Source organism: Ailuropoda melanoleuca, chromosome 14, assembly GCF_002007445.2.
Source record: "Ailuropoda melanoleuca isolate Jingjing chromosome 14, ASM200744v2, whole genome shotgun sequence".
Lineage (NCBI taxonomy): Eukaryota > Metazoa > Chordata > Mammalia > Carnivora > Ursidae > Ailuropoda > Ailuropoda melanoleuca.
The window spans coordinates 30,734,099-30,751,472 of NC_048231.1; the positions used below are offsets into that span (position 1 = coordinate 30,734,099).

Consider the following 17,374-nt stretch of genomic DNA (forward strand, 5'->3'; position numbering starts at 1 on the left):
AGGAAGAAAGTGCCCAAGGGGAAAGTGGGCTCTGGAAAGCGGGAAGTGACATTTTATTCCTCCCAAGTTAGGAGAAAGGGTTGACTGGGGAGGTGGGGTCAGTCGGTCCTGAGAGGACCTGAGATGAGGGGAAAGAAGTGTGGGAATGTGGTTGACATAGGCCGGAGGCTTGTGGAGAGTGGGGACAGTGGGGACAGCAGCTGAGGGGAAAAGGGTTTAATCGAGTGACCTCTGAGGTGAGTGTATTCACTTCCGAAGGGCTGTCATAACCAAAACACCACAACGGGGTGGCTTAAAACAAGAGACTGATTATTGCATAGTTCTGGATGCCAGAAGTCCAAAATTGAGGTGGCAGCCGGGCCACGCTCCCTCCAAAGGCTGTTGGGAAGGGTCTGTTCCAGGCCATTCTCCCAGCTTCCGTTGGTGGCCATATGGCTTCTGGCTGCGTTACTGTTGTCCCTGCCTCTGTCGGCACGTGGTGTTCTGCCCTCCGCATCTGCCTGTGTCCAGTCTTCCCTCTCCTTACGAGGACACCTGTCCTTGCATCAGGGCCCATCCTAATTCAGTATGACCTCGTTTTAACTTGATCACATCTGCAAAGACCCTATGTGCAAATAAGGCCCCATGCACAGGTGCTGGGTGGACACAAGCTGCGGGAGGGGCACTGTTCAACCCGGTTCAGCAAGGGATAGGAGAGCCGCTGAGCCCCCAAGGGCCTGGCTGGTGTTCTGTGGCAGGAACTTGGCCAAGCAACACTCAGTCATACCCAGCTCTTGTGACACACGTGTGAGAGATGACAAGTTCACCCAGAGCTGGGGTTGCTGGGTAGATGCAGGGAAGGGCAAGGGAACAAGAGAATGTGCCGTTGAAACAAACAACCCTGGAGTCCAGGCTGGCTGGGAGCCGGGGTCAGGATGCTAGAAGGGGAAGAGCTGGGGGATGAGGTCAAGAAAGAGCTCTGTAGGAAACAGGGCTAAGTCAGTTTCTGAAGGGGGGACATCCTATCAGAGTGACTCCTGTGGAATGTGGAGGGCACAGAAAGTGAGCAAGGGCAAGGCACAGTGCCGCCAGCGTCATTGGCCGAGGGTCCAGCAGACATGGTAAAGCATGGACAGTTTCTTCTTGGCAAAGGGTCCAGAATCCTCTGCCCAGAATCCGCTGCACAGGCCGACCATGCCACGTGCTCTAAGGCAGAGATCCTGCATCCTGGGCTCCCCAAAGCCTCCCAGCTCCAAGTGTGGTCCGGGCTGGGAGCAGCAACAGCAGCCTGACCAGGGAGCTTGTAAGAAATGCAGAATTTCAGGCCGCCGGCGTGACACGGTCGGTGAAGCATCCGCCTCTTGGTTTCGGCTCAGGTCATGATCTCACGGTTGTGAGCTCGAGCCCCGCGCTAGGCTCTGCACTGAGCTGAACGTGGGGCCTACTTAGGCGTCTCTCTCTCTCTCCCTCTGCCCACCCCCAACCCCTGCTCTTGCTCTCTCTCCTCCAAAATTAATTAACTAATTGATTGATGAATTGATTAAAGAAAAAAGAAATGCAGACTCTCAGGCCCGTCCCAGAGCCACTCGATCCGAATCTGCATTTCAGCCAGGCCCCCAAGCAAGTCCTCATTCTTGAAGTTTGAGAAAGGTTGCCCTAAGGTTCCTCGACAGGCAGCATCTGTGCAGGGTGGGAAGTCTGCCAAATCTGAGGGACCCCTTGCTCCTCTCAAACTCGGGCGTCCACGTGCCTCCTGACCCCCCAAGCAAGGGCTGCCTGCTCACCGGAGGCGAGGGGCTGGCCCAAAACAGCCGCTGCATGTCCCTGCGTCGTTCCAAAAACTGAGACGCTGGGAGCTGATGCCAGAGTCAGCCCCCAACAGCACCAAGATTTTTCTGCCAAGATTTTCAAGTCACTTAGGACAGTGCCGAGGCAGACAGGGAGGAAGAACGTGCGGTCCTTGAGGAAGGCACTGTGTCCTGGAGGCTTGCAGGTGACAGCAACAGGGCAGGAGGAGGGCATGGCCCAGCTTCCACCTGCAGGGTCGGTGCTCAGATGGACTCGAACTAACCTTCCAGGTGCTGTGCTGAGTGGCTGCAAGCTTCTAGACTGTAAAGCATTCTCAGGGCTGCAGGCATTTGTGTTCCAAGCTGGTTCATTGCACACACACTTGTGTTTGTGCCGGGTTCTGACGGTCATGTCAAATTAAAGCTCGGTGGCCGGGTTAGAACAGACGGCTGCCAGCAGGAGTCTTATTTGTACAAGTTTGTTTTCTAACTTTTAATACCCCTCGAGCTGTTAAGTCCTTCAATTGTGTGGCCAGTTGGGCAGGAAGCAGAGGATGATGGCGAGGCCCCGAGACTCTAAGATGCTTCTAGTCTAGTTGGAGCATGAGACCCGATGCCTTATCCTCTGAGGCCAGGTCATGGGGCCATCACCTGGGCCCCAAGGATGCATCCTGGCTCGGTGTGAAGGATGCTGAGCCCCTCACAAACTGTGTGACCTTGGGCACGCTTCAAGCCTTGGTTCCATCATCTGCCATGAGAACAATGCCCCCTCCCTCCCAGGGTAACTGAGAGGATTCAGTGAGGTGTGAAGCACATAGTGGGTCCTCGGAGCACACAGTGGGTCCTCAGAGAACATCAGCAGAGCGACCCAGCAGGAGAAATGATGAAGGGCCCTGTATTCATTTCCCAGGGCTGCCATAACAAAGCACCACTAACAACAGAAATGTGTGGTCTCACGGTTCCGGAGGCTTGAAGCCCAAGGTCGAGGTGTTGGCAGAATTGGTTCTTCCCGAGGGCTGTGAGGGAGAATCTGTTCCAGGCCTCTCTCGGTGGCTTGTGAGTGGCCATCTTCACGTTCCCTCTGTGCTGTGTCCAGGTGCCCTCTTTCGAGAACACCAATTGTATTGGATTAGGGTGTACCCTGATGACTCCTTTCAAACTGATGATCCCATAAAGACCCTATTTCCAAATAATGCCACGTTCTGAGCTGCTGGAGGTGAGGACTCTAACATATGACTCTTAAGGGTCATCATTCAGCCGCTGTGAGATCCCTTAGACTCCATGGAGTGGATTTAGACCTCATAAGAAGTTTCTGAAGTGTGGGGTCCATGAAGAAGGAATTCCTTTCTGAAGAATAGCGCTAGTAGGCCACGAATAGGGGTTTCCGGGACACTAATCTTGGTGAATGACGCTTGTCAATTGTCTGCTCTAGGCCTTGGCGACATGGCAGTCTCAAACACCATAGGAAGCAATGTATTTGACATCCTAGTGGGACTCGGCATACCGTGGGGCCTGCAGACCATGGTTATTAACTATGGGTCCACGGTAAGTTCCTCCCATTGCCTTATATGCCACATGGATGCCAGACATGAGCACTTGATGGGGATGGACAGTGGCATTGGCCCTGTGCCAGCAGAGAGCCCCAGGGGACACACTGCCCTCCCCTCTCCTTGGCACCCTAGCACCCACTTTCCATGAAGGCCTCTGAAACAGCCTGAGGGACACCTGTGGGGGGAAGCGCCCACGTGCAGCCACCCCTCCTCGTCCGTACCCTCACAGGCAGAGTGGAGACTTAAATCCATAGTTAGCTGACTCTCCCCCCACCATGAGCTCACCGTGAATACCCACCCATGCTTTCCAGAAAGAATACACCAGAGTGCCCTGGGCTCTCAGAACAGGGCCCCGAGCAGCCCAGAGATTCAAGGCGTGTATGTGCGTTTTTCCAGGTGAAGATCAACAGCCGGGGTCTGGTCTATTCCGTGGTGTTGTTGCTGGGCTCCGTCGCTCTCACTGTGAGTCTTTCTGGTTCTGGAATTGTACTTCATTCCGTCTGATCCTGCATCGTCACTAGCAATGTCTCTGAAACCCATCTCTCTTTCCCTGGCAGTGAGGGAGGACGCTGAGAAAACACAAATTCATAGATCCCTCCAGACGCAATTTGTGCCAAGAACATTGGCACCTGCCACTACATTTTCCCCTGAGTGACTAAGAAGTCTCTAGAGCAAGTGAACTACAGCCCTGTCTCCCCACTGCCCATCCGTCTCCCCTCACCAGTGCCAGGAGGAGAGAGATTCTTCCCTGCCTAGCGGAGCTGACACATGGGGGGACATGACGGTCAGGCCTCAGGATTGGCACATGAGTGATACTGAGGCCGCCTGACTCCACGCGCCCAGGCCTGAGCTACACAATGTATTTCTGCTTATTTTAGTCAATCCTTACAGCCACCTGATGCTACCATTCCCATTTTGCAGAAGAAATCGAGGCTGAGGGATTAAGTAACTTGCCCAAGGTCACAGGGATAAGAAGTGGCAAAGCTGGGATTTGAACCCAGATCGGTCTATCTCTATAGAACCCATGGCGGTGCTCCGATGGGGTAACTGTGATCCAGCCCTTAGGAAGTCTCTATCCAGAGATAAGAAAGAAAGGCATGAAGTGCGGGAGAGTCTAGAAGGAATGTAGAATGAGAATGTGCTCCAAGCCCACCTATACACACACACACACACACACACACACACACACACACACTGAAAAAGATGGTCCAAGCTGAAGTTAGCCACGCTGTGAGCCAATAGACACCTTGGAAATTTTGCCTGCGAGGGCTGAGGATGCCAAGCTCTGCAGCAAAGGGAGGACTCCGAGAATGTCCCTGGTTGTCACTAGACAAGGTCTGGGCAGGGAGGACCTCGGTGCTGGACTGGGCCTTGAGGACACTCGGGTCCTGAGGAAGCGGTGTGCCTGCTCGAGGCAGGCCGTCCTGCGGGGGCAGCTGCTGTGTGTCCCTGAAGCCCGCGGGCCTGGGTCAAGGGCTCGCCCTTCCATCGGACAGGCCTTAAAGCCCGCAGGGCTCCCCCTGACCAGACCAAGGATGAGCCTGGCAGCGCCACCCTGCCCTTGCCCACATTTCGGAGAAAGTTCGGGGGTCCGTAGCATGTGTCTAGTTTCCCAAGTAGAATGCCTGGAAGACTGCATGCGTTCCTCCGCCCCCAAGGCCTACCCGTGCGCTCTGTCCCTCCAGGTCCTCGGCATCCACCTCAACAAGTGGAGACTTGACCGCAAGCTGGGCGTCTGCGTGCTGGCCCTCTACGCCGTCTTCCTGTGCTTCTCCATCATGATAGAGTTTAACGTCTTCACCTTCGTCAACTTGCCCATGTGCCGGGAAGACGATTAAAGCCCAGCCGCTGCCCCCCCGGGAGCGGTTCTGGACTCTCTGGCGCCGGGGTCCCCTCTCTCTCCCCCTCCCCCACCGCGAGTCTCTCCTGCCTCGGTGGCCACCGTCTGCTCTTCCACAGGCTGGAAGGAAGAGCCATCGTGGTCTTTGTCTGGTCACGAGCCAGGCCGCTGGGCGTCCTCCTCCTCCTCGGGGTGCTGCCCTCCCCGCACGAGGCAAGGGTCAGGGGCCGCTGTCCGAGCCGCTTGGCAGACCCCTGCGCTGGCAGCCCGGCCACAGGGATGTGGCGTGCGCCTTGTCTCTCTCAGACACTTTAGTGAGGAACTTCCGTGTGCAATGTGTCCTTCTGTCGCCTGGCAGCCTCAGAAGGGAGGTGGCCGGGAGAACGCGCGGTCCCCTGGGGCGAGTGCAAAAATAGGAATGTTGTTCTCAACTGTCACCTCTAGGCCAGAGGGTGTGAGTCCCTTCGGCCTCATGTGCTCCTCAGACCCTCCGACCTCTGCTGGTCGTAAGCACTCACAGTTCGGAGGGGGGCAAGGCCTCACCCTGCTGAGGGTTTGGGGGGCCCCAAGGGCAAACATTCCACCCCTTTCTCTGGAAAAAATCGGAAGAATGGAGAGAGCATCTCACGGCCGAAAGGAGAAACCTGTGTGAATTTTCTTGTCACTTTGAGGCATTCAGAGAATGAGCAATGAAATATTAAAAATAAAATGTCCTATAGATCATCATACTTGAAAAAACTATCATTCCATACAAAAAGGCCACGCTAGGGACCAAACAGGTAACACTGCCTGTAAAACGAATCCTAGGTGTATCGTGTTGCATGGACACGAAGACGTTTGGTTTGGAATATAGAAAAGCGTGAAAGACTCACATCTACCTGGGTGCTAATTCAGAGACACAGCGGAGATGGTAGTTTACAGCCATACATTCCAGACCTTCCGTGTGATGCCACACAACGTCCGTGTGGGGTTGTCGCCCGTTTGTTAAAAGCTCTCCTCTCATAAGCCACCCTGTTGCAAGACCCGATTGTCTCTTTGCCCAGAAAATTTCATAGCCTGGTGAACTGCAACGAGTGTGTACATGTCATGGGTAAGAACGAGGAGCGAGATTTCCTGAAAAACAAAGAATTGCTCTCTGTTCCCGGGAGGCAAGTATGAAAACCATAACTTGGCATTTCTAGAGCTGAGTTTCTTGAGCCTGAGTTGGCTACCTGTGAAGGGCCAAGGATGGGAGGTGGAGTCACCAAGAGATAGAGAAAATATTAAAACAATTTTCACCTGCTTCGTAGCTCTCAAATCTGTATTAAAAAGATTAGTGAGCGCCAACCATCCGTGGTTTCTAAAAAGAAAGCACAGTTCATTTTATATAGAGGGTTTTTTTTTCTTATTTTTTTAATATTTCTGTTGCAAAAGTCTATCGGATTTGATGCACTTTAATAACTGGGGTATTTTGCACAGAAGAATATGGGAACTACCCTGATAGGGTGAGGAAAGAAGGTTTTTAGCGATTCGCCAATAATCAGTCGTGGGTGAAGAGCTGAAATGCAACAGCTAATTCCTTCCTGAAACCCCAAGGTTGTGACCTGAGGTGGAATTTGCGGCTGTGCTTGCTAAGGCCTCCGGAATTTCAGGAGGAGGAAGTGCTCACGTGCTCGCGTCTGCGTCTTTTCAGTGAGCGTGAGCCTAAGACAGGAGGGAACTCAATCACCAGGCTTCTGTGCGGGATCCGCATGTGTTCGTAGCTACAGCATACTAAGGCTCCTCTTTTGTTTCTCTTCCTAGATTGGGCTCATTGAGACGTCTTCAAGTTGAGGGCAAAGGTGATTTTCCTAAGAAATTAGCTAAGTAGGAGGCCAGGGAACCAGTAAGATCATCGGTATAAACTTGGCATACCCAGGATTTCAGAGCGCCCCTAGGACCTCTCAGCATGGCTCACCTGGTCCCTTTAGTCCTACAGATTCATTCGGGCTTCAAAGTATGTCTGTCTCGACCTCAGTTCTCGGAATTGCCCTTTGATGTAAGTAGGGATGATTCTCCCCGTTTAACAGAAAATGTAGTCTTAGGAGGGATCAGGTGACTTTAAATCAATTGTCAGTTAGGAGCAGAACAGGGGCCAAGCTCCCAGTCATCACTCCTCCCTGGGTGGCCAGGGGGTTGGCCATCCTAGGTGGGGGGTGGGGGGTGGCATAGCGTTGCCCTTGTGGTGGGTTCTCATTGTTTAAGTTAAAACTTTAGCAAATATTTAATTGACTCCTGGTGCCCCGGCTCGAATCCTAACAGCAGTCTCTCTCTAGTGCCCCTGTTTTTTTTTTCCTGGTAAAGACCAGAAGATATTTTACCTACAAGGCACCAGTGAAGTCCGTGCTGGTGTCCACGTCTCTGAAGCCTTGCGTAGCTTTTCGAGAACACATCCTAATTACCTGCCTCTCCCTCAGCAGAGTCCATCTGAGATGATACACTATCCTACAGTCGCAGTTCGAGACTAAAGAAAATAGTGTTTCTAGGACTTAGAGCACTGCTGCTGGCTAATTCTCTGTTGACTGTAATGTGCCAATGTAACTTCTTTAAAGGATCTATGTATTTATTGTACCTAGGAAACTATATATACACTGTAGGTGAATAATCCTCTTTTTTAACTAAATATTGTTCCATCACAAGTTTAAAGAATTGCTTGATTAATTAGGCCTTCATTTAAAAATAATGCTTTTAACACTACACAGGATTCCGTCCTTTATTTTAGTCCCAAAGCTAATCAGCATGGGGTAATTACTCTGCTTCAAAAACAGTCAATAAAAATAAATAAATTTAGCTCTTCTGATGGGGAGCAGAAAAGAGAAAATGAACCATTGCACTGAGATGGAAAATGACTGTAGAATCGGGAGCAGAGGGTTGCTGTCAGTTTCTAGTTTGGAATTCGCTCTTACCAGCTCAAGCACGGACAGGGTTGTTAGGTGTGTGGTGTCTGAAAGCCTGGCCCTGGAGGAAGGTTCTGGGTCAGCTGGGGGAAAGACGAACGGTGAAGGACACCTAGGGCAGGGCAGGTCAGAGTCATCATCTTTCCCATCACCTGCAGTCTGCTGGTCTCTGAATCTCGCCCAGGTGCACAGACCTTGCTGCTCATCACCCCTCCCCCTACCCCCACCTGTTCGGGCTCTGTCTGGCTTCTGCCTGTCCCCTGCTTTTACACACCCAAGCAGTTGATAAGGCAGAACCCTCCCGGAGCCAGGTTAAGCCAGGTTGGGGGGGGCATGCACATCACTTTAGGGCGGTCCTGTAGACCCCAACCAAAGACCCCTTCTTGGGCTGCCTAGGGGTCTAGGTCCCCAAGTAAGAAGAGGTCCCCCTCTTCCCTTTTGATGAGGAATTGCAAGCCTGACCCATCAGCAGGAGCCCAGCACTCTGGGAATGCCGGACTCCACACACAGGCTGGGAATCTGGGAAGAGAGCGCAGCTCCTTGCCCGAAGCCCTTCCGTCCTCCTGGCATTTCTCCCGCCAGAGCCCTAGAGCCCCTCCTTCTCCTTAAGGTGGGGGTGGACAGAGCGAGATGGACTGGGAGAGGGTCAGTTCTTTACCCCCCGGGGGGGGAGTGGGGAAGAACCCCAGCACCAGCGGCTGAAACTGCTGTTTTGCCCTGCCCTCCTTCCCCTGCATATGAGATGGGCCACTGGGGTTTAGACTCAGGAGCGGTGCAGGTGCGGCCTGCCACGTTTGGGGACTTTCTCCTGTGGGTCCGCAGGAGGGAAGCAGAGACCCTGCAGCTGGGGCTGGTGCTCCTCAGTGGGTGTGGTGTTCTGACGGCGCCATGGCCCTGACCCTGAGTGGGCACCGAGGGCGGGGGGCGGCCCCTTCTCTTCCACCCCCACGCCCCCCTTTCCTTCCCTCACAGGCCATGATTCTCCTTGACTGGAAAAGATGGCTGGCTTGTGTATGGGACAGGCTCTCAACAAGAACTTGTTGCTTGACTACACCAGGAACTTGCCTGTCCGGGTGAAAATCTTTAGGCAATTGTTCCCACGCGCCGTGATTTAAATATCCCCAGGTCTGAAGCCCTCTGAACATGATCTCTGTGTGTCTTTCTCCCCTTGGGGCAGTTAGCAGATGTGTCCAGGGCACCTGAGATGGTTCACATCTTGGCAGGTTTGTTGCCACATTGTGCTCATAGAAACTTCCAGAAATGTCTGAATATGCTCTCTGGGCAGCTCTTGGGTGGCAGGAAATCCATCATCTCGCCCCACCCCCAAAGTGCTGCCTCCCTAACCCATACGTCTCTATGTGGATTCACCCAGAGTGGCTGGACACCCCTACCAGGTGTGGACAAGTACTTTCCAGCTCTTTTGGTTGCTGTAGCTGATTATCTGAGCCCCTCAAGCATGGAGGCTCCCTCTGGACCTTCTCAAAGCACAGAGAAGGGGCCCCTCTAGCACTGGGTAAACCTTCCCATTGCATCAGTCATGTGGACGGTAGAACAAGGGAGTCTTTCCATGGATCCATCCCTACAAGGCAGAGAGCTGGAGAAAACGTTCCCGCAAGGGCACAGACCACAGGGGCACAGATTTTTTAAAAGACGTTTACGTTGTTGTATTTGCTTCTTAATGAGGAGTATCAGACCGGGAGACTAGCTTTGTGTCAGGCCATCCCTCAAGCCTAGCAGCCGACGGGAGAACACCCAGCCCGTCACAGGGCTGCGCAACCTCAAGGAACTGGGTGTCCGCATAAAATCGGGAGAAGAAGAGCTTTTCTCCCATTCTGCCCCCTGGCTGGAGCTGCTTTTTCCGTCGCACCAAGGAAGCCAGCTGGCTGGTATTAGAGCTTTGATAGTTTATGGAGGGTTTTTTTAATTCTAATTTTTCAATGACAAATGGCACCCTGGTTCCCTTTGTCTCTGCTAAATCCTCACACACTGCCAGGGGCTGGTGGCCCTGCTTTGTGTCATGTTTTATCTTCGTGTTTCCAGGGTTTTCCCTCGCCTCATACAGGTGTGCGTGTCCCGGGCTCAGGGGCAGGTGTCCTCCACACGCGTCGTAGCAGGGGCTGAAAACAAGGTCCCTTCCAGTCTGTGGCCTGAACACCCTGAGACAGACCTAGGGGCTGAAAATGCCCCCCACACCTCCGTGAAGGTCAAGCCCTTGGCATGTAGCTTTATCCATCGTTAGATTCGTGCGTCTGGGATTGGTTGCTCCTTGGTTAAAAGCCTGAAGACAGATTTGGGCATAATCCACACCTATTCCCACTGTTGCCAGAGTTTAAACAGTTGCTTTTTATGCAACATGTTGGTTGGGACTTTTCCATGGTCCAGGCCAATAAAACCCTTAATCCTGGAGAAGGTGCATACCCTCCCTACCCCACCGTTGGAAAACAACTTTTTTAAGCGATCGAGAGAAAGTATGGGCTGTTTGGGGTTGCTAGCTGCGTGGTCTGGTACGATCACCCTTTGTGCATAAAAGGAGGGTCCCAGACAACAGCACTCTCCCTGCTCCCACTCCAGAATTCCCAAGATAGGAATTCCCAATTATCCAGATGGACTGTCTCCTTTAACAGAAGGAGCAAGGCCTTTCCTCACACTGAAAATGACTGGGGTGTGAGCCAGGCAGCTCTGTTTTTCCAAATCAAATGTTCTAGTGGGGCTTTTTGTTTTGTTTTCTGGCCACTGGGGCATCCCTGTCCTCACCTCCAGCGGTGCCCTTCTGAGCTATAGAATGCTTCCTGGCGCTTCCTACACATGGTTTAGACCACAGATATTTGGGGACCCAGCAGACAGAGCTGTGGCTGAGCCTCTGGGGGTCAGCTCTTGGGGACCCTCTTCAGGGGGCTGTTAGTCTGGGAGGCCGGATGTCCAATTCAGAGCAAGGTGCCTTCTGCATGTGTCTCTTGGCCAGCAGCTGCCAGCCAGGAGTAGTTGCTGGGTGAGCACAAAGAGAGCCTTGAAGACCTAAAGAGGAGAGAGGGCTGCCTGCCGGATGGGGCCGCGCCTGTGGGCAGAGGCAGGAGCTGCCAAGAAAAGGGCCAGGCGAGGAGAGGCTGGGCACATCCCAGATGCCCAAGAGGCAGGCTGGGCACAGTTGCCGCAAGACCATGGGATTTTCCTGGGGTCCAGCCATGTCTCTACCAAACAGCAGGTAGATAGAATCAAGGGGCTCTTTTATGCCACTTGAGTTTAACCCCCAAGACATTTCTGGCATGCTGGGCTGAATGTCACCACCCTTGTTCATTCCAACAGGCAAAGCAGGAGCGACGAGTTGAAAAGTTGTAAATAATAAATATATTTCACTATTTATTTTTTCAATAACTGTGACCTCCTGCACTGTGAATGCTCTGTGATATGAGATTCTTAGTTTAATAAAACTGTCATTAAATTTGAATGAATTCATATTATTGGTTACTAAACACTGGCATGAGTTTATTTTTATTGTGAAGAAAAAATCTAGAGTAAATATCAACTAAATATAAGAAATCTAGCAGTCAGTATTGTAATTCAATATATCAAAATCTGTACACCGTCAATAAAATAAATGAGCACAAGTTGTCTTTCCCTATATAGAGCTTCCATTCACATTTTAATAAACACATACATATTTGTATTTTTTGGAAGGATTATTTACATTGGAATAATAGCCACTTAAAAGCATTTCTATTTGCATATCGAAAAAAATAAACTTCAAAAAGGATGAGGGTTGGAGCTTTTTAATTGTAAAGTTTGGTAATGAATAAAAACAAGGCAGAAATTTTGTGACTTATCTTGGCTAGCATGAATGAGTCCAGAATGACCCCAACCACTTCCTACGTCATCAGCAAGGCCATCCTGATGGGCAAGGGACCCATGCAGTCACAAAGGGCCTCACACTCAGAAGGGCCCCAGGCTTGGTTGTCACCATTTTGGATTTCTTAATGATTTTTTTGAAGAAGGGGCCCCACATTTCATTTTTGCACTGGGCCCTGCCAATTTTAATTTTTTAATTTAAATTCAATTAACCAACATAGAGTACATCATTAGTTTGAGACGCAGTGTTCAGTAATTACTTACTGTTCATGTGGCATAGGTTAGGCCAGCAGCTCCTGTGTTATGACAAATTGAGATTAGGAGGAGAGGTCCTGGTTAATCCTTCATTCTACAAATTTCCTGAGACCCAGCTGCCTCGGGGGCCACCACAAATTTAACACCCATGAATCACCTGGGCATCTTGTCAAAAAGCAGATTCTAGCTCAGTAGGCAGGGGATGGAGCCAAAGATGCCACATTTCTAGCAAGTTCCCAGGTGATCTACTTTGAGAAGTGAGGAGACAGACCAGTCCTATTCAGAGTATGACCAGGGCACCTGGGCAGGTTACAGACCGTTACCGATCTGCAGATCAGAAACAGACTATAAATATTTATGGCAATAGGATGAGTAATGTTATGTCCCTGCTTTTTCACTGCATTTTTCTATTTACTTTACAAAATATCCACATCCACAATGAATTAAAATTATGTTTTAAAAATCTTTCCCATGGGTAGAAATTCTACTTTAAAAGAGAGATGGAAACCCCTCTTGTTTTAACTCTTTCCTGTTGAAAGTTGATCCATGAGTGTCTTGGTAATTCCAGTCCAATAATCTCAGTGGGTCATGCAGCCCACTGAGATGCTTCTGGAGCATCTCAGAGTCCCTCAGCCCGTCTGGTGCTTCATGACTTAGAAAGCCAGTGAAATACCACCAGGTTTTGCCTCCATGTCACAGGTGGGGAAACGAGGTACAGGGAGCACCCCTGTTGTGCACAAGCACTGAGCTACTCACCGGGAAAGCTGGCTTAGAAGCCAAGTCCCCTTCCACTGCAGCTACCCACACTAGGCCAGGTAGCAGGTGTTGGGCCGAATCTGTCCCCTCCTGGGGCCCCGCCTCCTAGTTGATTTCAAAACTTGGGCTCTGTCAACCTGCTTTTGATGTTTTCTAGAAGTGGCTCCTGGCAATTCCAAGTTCACCCATGGGCCTGGTGCAGGTGGCCTGATGGTCCACTGATGTGGCCTTTGCTAACTGGTGTCCACCAGGCAGTGCAGAGGGGAGGCGTAGATTCTGATCTCTCTCCGTCCCCACAAAAGGCGCTCTCTTCTGAGACCCTGCTTCCCCTCACTACCTCCGAGGTCTCACACCACACCCCCTGCCCTGGATGTGTCATCAGACCGCGATATCCCTGGGCTGTCCTTCTCCTCAATCATTCTGCAGGTTTGAATACTGTGGATTTTGTCCTTCCTGATATATGAATTCACTCCTTTGGTTCTCCAATGTCTTTATTTCTGCAAATCTCTTCTCCTGGCTTCTCCTCCACCTGTTCCTTGAATGAAGGTGTTTGCCGGCATTCCGTGCTGGAGCCTCTCTTTCTTCTGTGCAGTGGTTCTCAAGCCTGGCTGTCCACTGGAGTCATCTCACGAGCTTTAAGACACACAGCTGCCCAGGGCCGCACCCCAAAGGTGATCAAGCTGGCCCGGGCAGCAGGGTTTTAGAAGCTCCCAGGCGATTCTAATGTGCAACCAAGGTCAGACACCATTGATCCCGCTCAGCCTTGCCAGATGCAGTGAGGATAACCCCCTCCACAGCTGTCCCCCAAAGTGCCAGCCCCAAGACACTCAGTCCCTCCAGAGCCCCTCACCTGCACTTCTAACCTCCCGTTGGACTCTTCAGCCTCCCAAGTGCCTCAAAGTCAGCGTGGTCAAAAATAACCCAGTTTTTAAAAGTGGGTAAGGGTTCACAGCAGCTTTATTCAAAAGAGCCAAAAACTTGAAACGCCTCCAATGTCCATCAATAGGTGGATGGAATAAAGGAGAATAACGTATAAAGGAAGAAATGTTGAGATTATCCATAGCAGGGGAAAAAAAACCTTAAGCAAATATTGAACTCCAGGAAATGACACGCAGGCTAAAGAGTTTGGGGATGAAGGGTCCTGATGGCTGCACCTTACTTCGAAACACACTGAAAGCATAAGGTGGATGCATGGGTGGCCGATGGGTGTTAAAGCAAGTTCGGTCGAGGGCTAATGGCAGGTCAATGGTGGGTATGTGCGTGACCACCACGCTTTTTGGACTTTTCTGTATATTTGGAATTTTTCATAATAAATTGTTAGGAGAAAAAAGCCAAGCTCCTTCTGCCACCCCAATCACTTTCCTGCTCTGCCCATCTCAGAGGTAGTATTATCTCGCTGGTCATTGGCTGCAAAAGGTCAGCTCCTCCCAACACCCCCAGTGCTGGACACAGTGACCAGGCTTCTCGTTGCCTCCTTTGCAGTCAGTCTTTCTTACAACCTCTCACTCCCCTATGGCCCCTGGCCAGACCTTCCAGTTGGTCCACACGTCTCCGCTCTCCCTCTCTTCCCAACCCAGCCTCCTTCGCCCAGCAGCCAGAGGAGCTTCTAAAGCAGGAATCGGATTTGTCCCTCTCCTGCTTGGAAACATTCAGTGACTCCCAGTTGCCTCAATGGGCCACTTCAGACCTTCCACGACCATCGTCATCTCCCCCTTTATCTGCCTGTCCTCATGCTGTTTCCTCTACTAGAAAGAGTTCCCCCAGCGCTTTCCTGCAGCAGAGGAAACTTCACTTCTGCCTTCAAGGCCTTCCTATACAATTATACATTTGGAGTTTTCTAGAATAGTCTCAATTTGAGATATACTCACCCACGGCCCTCACCAACTATAGAGGGGCACCAAGTTGGGGATGTCTAAACTTGATCTCTCAGGTGGGCCCTTGAAGCGAAAAAGAGCACATCTTGTCATTCATTGATTTATTCAACGGTTACATGTTGACGAAGGCCTGCTCTGTGCCAAGCATCAAGCCAACTGCTGGTTGCAGAGGTGGGAGGCCTACCTCCAACCAGTGCAAGGAGCCCTCAAGTTCTGGGCGTGAGTGAGCTCAGGGGGCAGGAGCCCAGAGAAGGGCACCCAGTCATACTGGCAGGCAGGGAAGACAGAACTCACGCGGCAGCTCAGTGGACGAGGGGGGTCAGGAGCTGTGATGGCAAACGGCATACACACAAGGCATGAGCCACGCATAAGGGATCACGTTTGAATCACACCAAAGAGTTCCAATTTGAAAAGAGGTGATGAGGAAGGAAAAAATATGACTTGGAGATGTTCGAATATGCCCAAGTAACTCAAGCTGGAAATGCGTGGGGCCCGTGAGAGGCAGACCAATGCCCCCCCCCACCCCCCGCCAAAGAAGTCCACATACCAGCGCCCAGGCCCCGTGCATCTGGCACCTTCTGTGGCACAGGGGACTTTGCAGAGTGACGATGTTAAGGGTGCTGAGATGGAGACTCCCCTGGCCTGTCCAGACGGCCCTGATATATTCATGAGGGTCCTCATTAGAGAGAGGCAGGAAGGTGAGAGGGAAGCGGGGGTGTGATGATAGAAGCAGAGGTCAGAGGGATGTGGGGCCGCGAGCCAGGGAATTCCAGCAGCCTCCAGAAGGTGAAGAAGACAGGACACATTTTCCCCTCGGGCCTCCAGAAGGAAGATGGGCTGCTGAGGCCTTGATTTTTGGCCCACTGAGACCCATTTTGGATTTCTGAGCTCCAGGACTGCAGGCTAATACAGGTGAGGTGTTTGAAGCCGCTAGCCTTGCGGTCATTTGTTCCAGCAGCCGTAGGAAACCCATGCAAAGCCTGAGTGACACAAGAAGGGGGAGGTTGAGGGAGGCTGAGTCCACCAGGGCCCCTGGGGGTCAGGCAGGAGGGAGCCACTGAAGGCTGCCCGGCAGGACAGAGGCTGCTTTGCTTTCCAATCTCTGAACTCTCTCTCTGCAGATGGAGAAGCGCTGGCCCAGGGGCGTGGCGAGGCTGGAACAGGAGCCATTGACCAGGAGTCCGAAACCCAGAGAAGAAGTGAAGGGCACTGGGGAAATTCAGCAAAGGGGGGCTGGGAGGGTTGGCTAAGCACAGGTGCTTGTTGCTCACTGAGTGATCTGTGGGCCCATGTCATCCACAGGCCCCTGAAACTTATTATCAAGAGAAAGGAGAAAGTCGGAGAGGAGGCAGGAAGCGTGGGGAGGAGGTGGGAGTCTGGGAAGTTGGCTCAGTGACTTAGCCTCTCAGACAACGGCCCCTCCTCTGCCACGCTAGGGAGGCAGAGCCTATCACACAGGGCTCCTGAGCCCACTGTGTGAGACGGTGGGTCCCACCCTGCACCCAGCGCCTCCAGTCCAGCCCCAACCCAGGAAAGGCAGCTGGTAGCACAGGCAGGACAGACACCTTGCTCTTCTCAGGAACCCTCCATCCAGAGCTGCTCCCCCACGGCTCTCTCTCCGGGAGGGCACACACTTGACCTCTTGCAGATGGAACACGGGCTCGGGAGAGCTGAGGATTTGGGGGTCTTCAGTTAGAACATCAAGAACCAAGCCTGCAGGACAGGAATCACAGCCCCCCTGCCCCCCCGCCCCCTCACAGTGGGGAGATGACCTGCTTGCTTGAGGTTCATCCCTGGGACCAGGGAGCAGTGGGGAGAGGACAGGAAGAGGGAGGTGGGGTGGGAGGGTGTCAAGCTGCCTTCTTGGGGATCTCTGCCCTGGGAGGGAGAGCACCTGAGATAAAAGCTATGGGAAGCCAAGAGGGCCAAGGGCTTTTGTGACGGCCTCTCTCTGGCCGAGCTTTTGTCAGGCTCCTCTGAATTCTCTTCTCCTCGAGGCGCGGACCTTGGGGCTCCATGTTTGTCTCCACCTTGTCCAATTTTAGGAGGACTCCCGCTAAGTCAGTCTAGCCAGAACCCCACCTCCTCCACACGGGTCACCCCCTACCTGTGAGCAGGCTCCCTGTTCCCCACCAATCCCAGGTGATGTTGACTGCCCTGGCCTGCAAGAACTCTATTAGGTCAGTCTAGCGAGAAACCCTGGTGCCCTTGATGTGTCCTCTCAGTAGTTTTCCACCCACTGACCCCACCCTGCTCCTTGGATGTAAATCCCCATGTTTTCTTGCTGTTTTCAGATTCAGGCCCAATCTCTCTCTCCCACTGCCGTGATCCCTGCACCCATGGCGATGACCCTCCTTGAATAAAGTCTGCCTTGTTCTTTAGCAAGGGTCATGAATAATTTTTTCTTTAAAGCTTGCCAAAAAAAAAAAAAAAAAAAAAAAAAAAAAAAAAAAAGCTTGCCACACTCCACCCTTGGGGCCGCTGGTCCACGCCAGCCGGGCCAGTCTGCAGGGTCCAAGGGCGAGCAGCACCTGCACATGGGGTTGACCCCGGGCATCTAGGCCAGGGAGCTGGA

General features: G+C 52.1%; 1 protein-coding gene across 3 annotated transcripts in view; it reads left to right on the forward strand.

Annotated features, from left to right (window-relative positions):
• SLC24A4 (solute carrier family 24 member 4) overlaps positions 1–17,058 on the forward strand; it is a 181,297-nt gene extending 164,239 nt beyond the window's left edge. For 2 of the 3 annotated variants that reach the window (XM_019804449.2, XM_019804450.2), the window contains exons 15-17: positions 3,199–3,311; positions 3,713–3,778; positions 5,002–11,693. In XM_019804449.2, coding sequence (XP_019660008.1) covers positions 3,199–3,311; positions 3,713–3,778; positions 5,002–5,154 — 332 coding nt within the window. In that variant the 3' untranslated portion in view covers positions 5,155–11,693. Of the gene's footprint in view, positions 1–3,198; positions 3,312–3,712; positions 3,779–5,001; positions 11,694–15,920 lie in introns of those variants that run through there. The other variant, XM_034642888.1, reaches the window with a different exon arrangement.
• Positions 17,059–17,374: the final 316 nt, after the last annotated feature.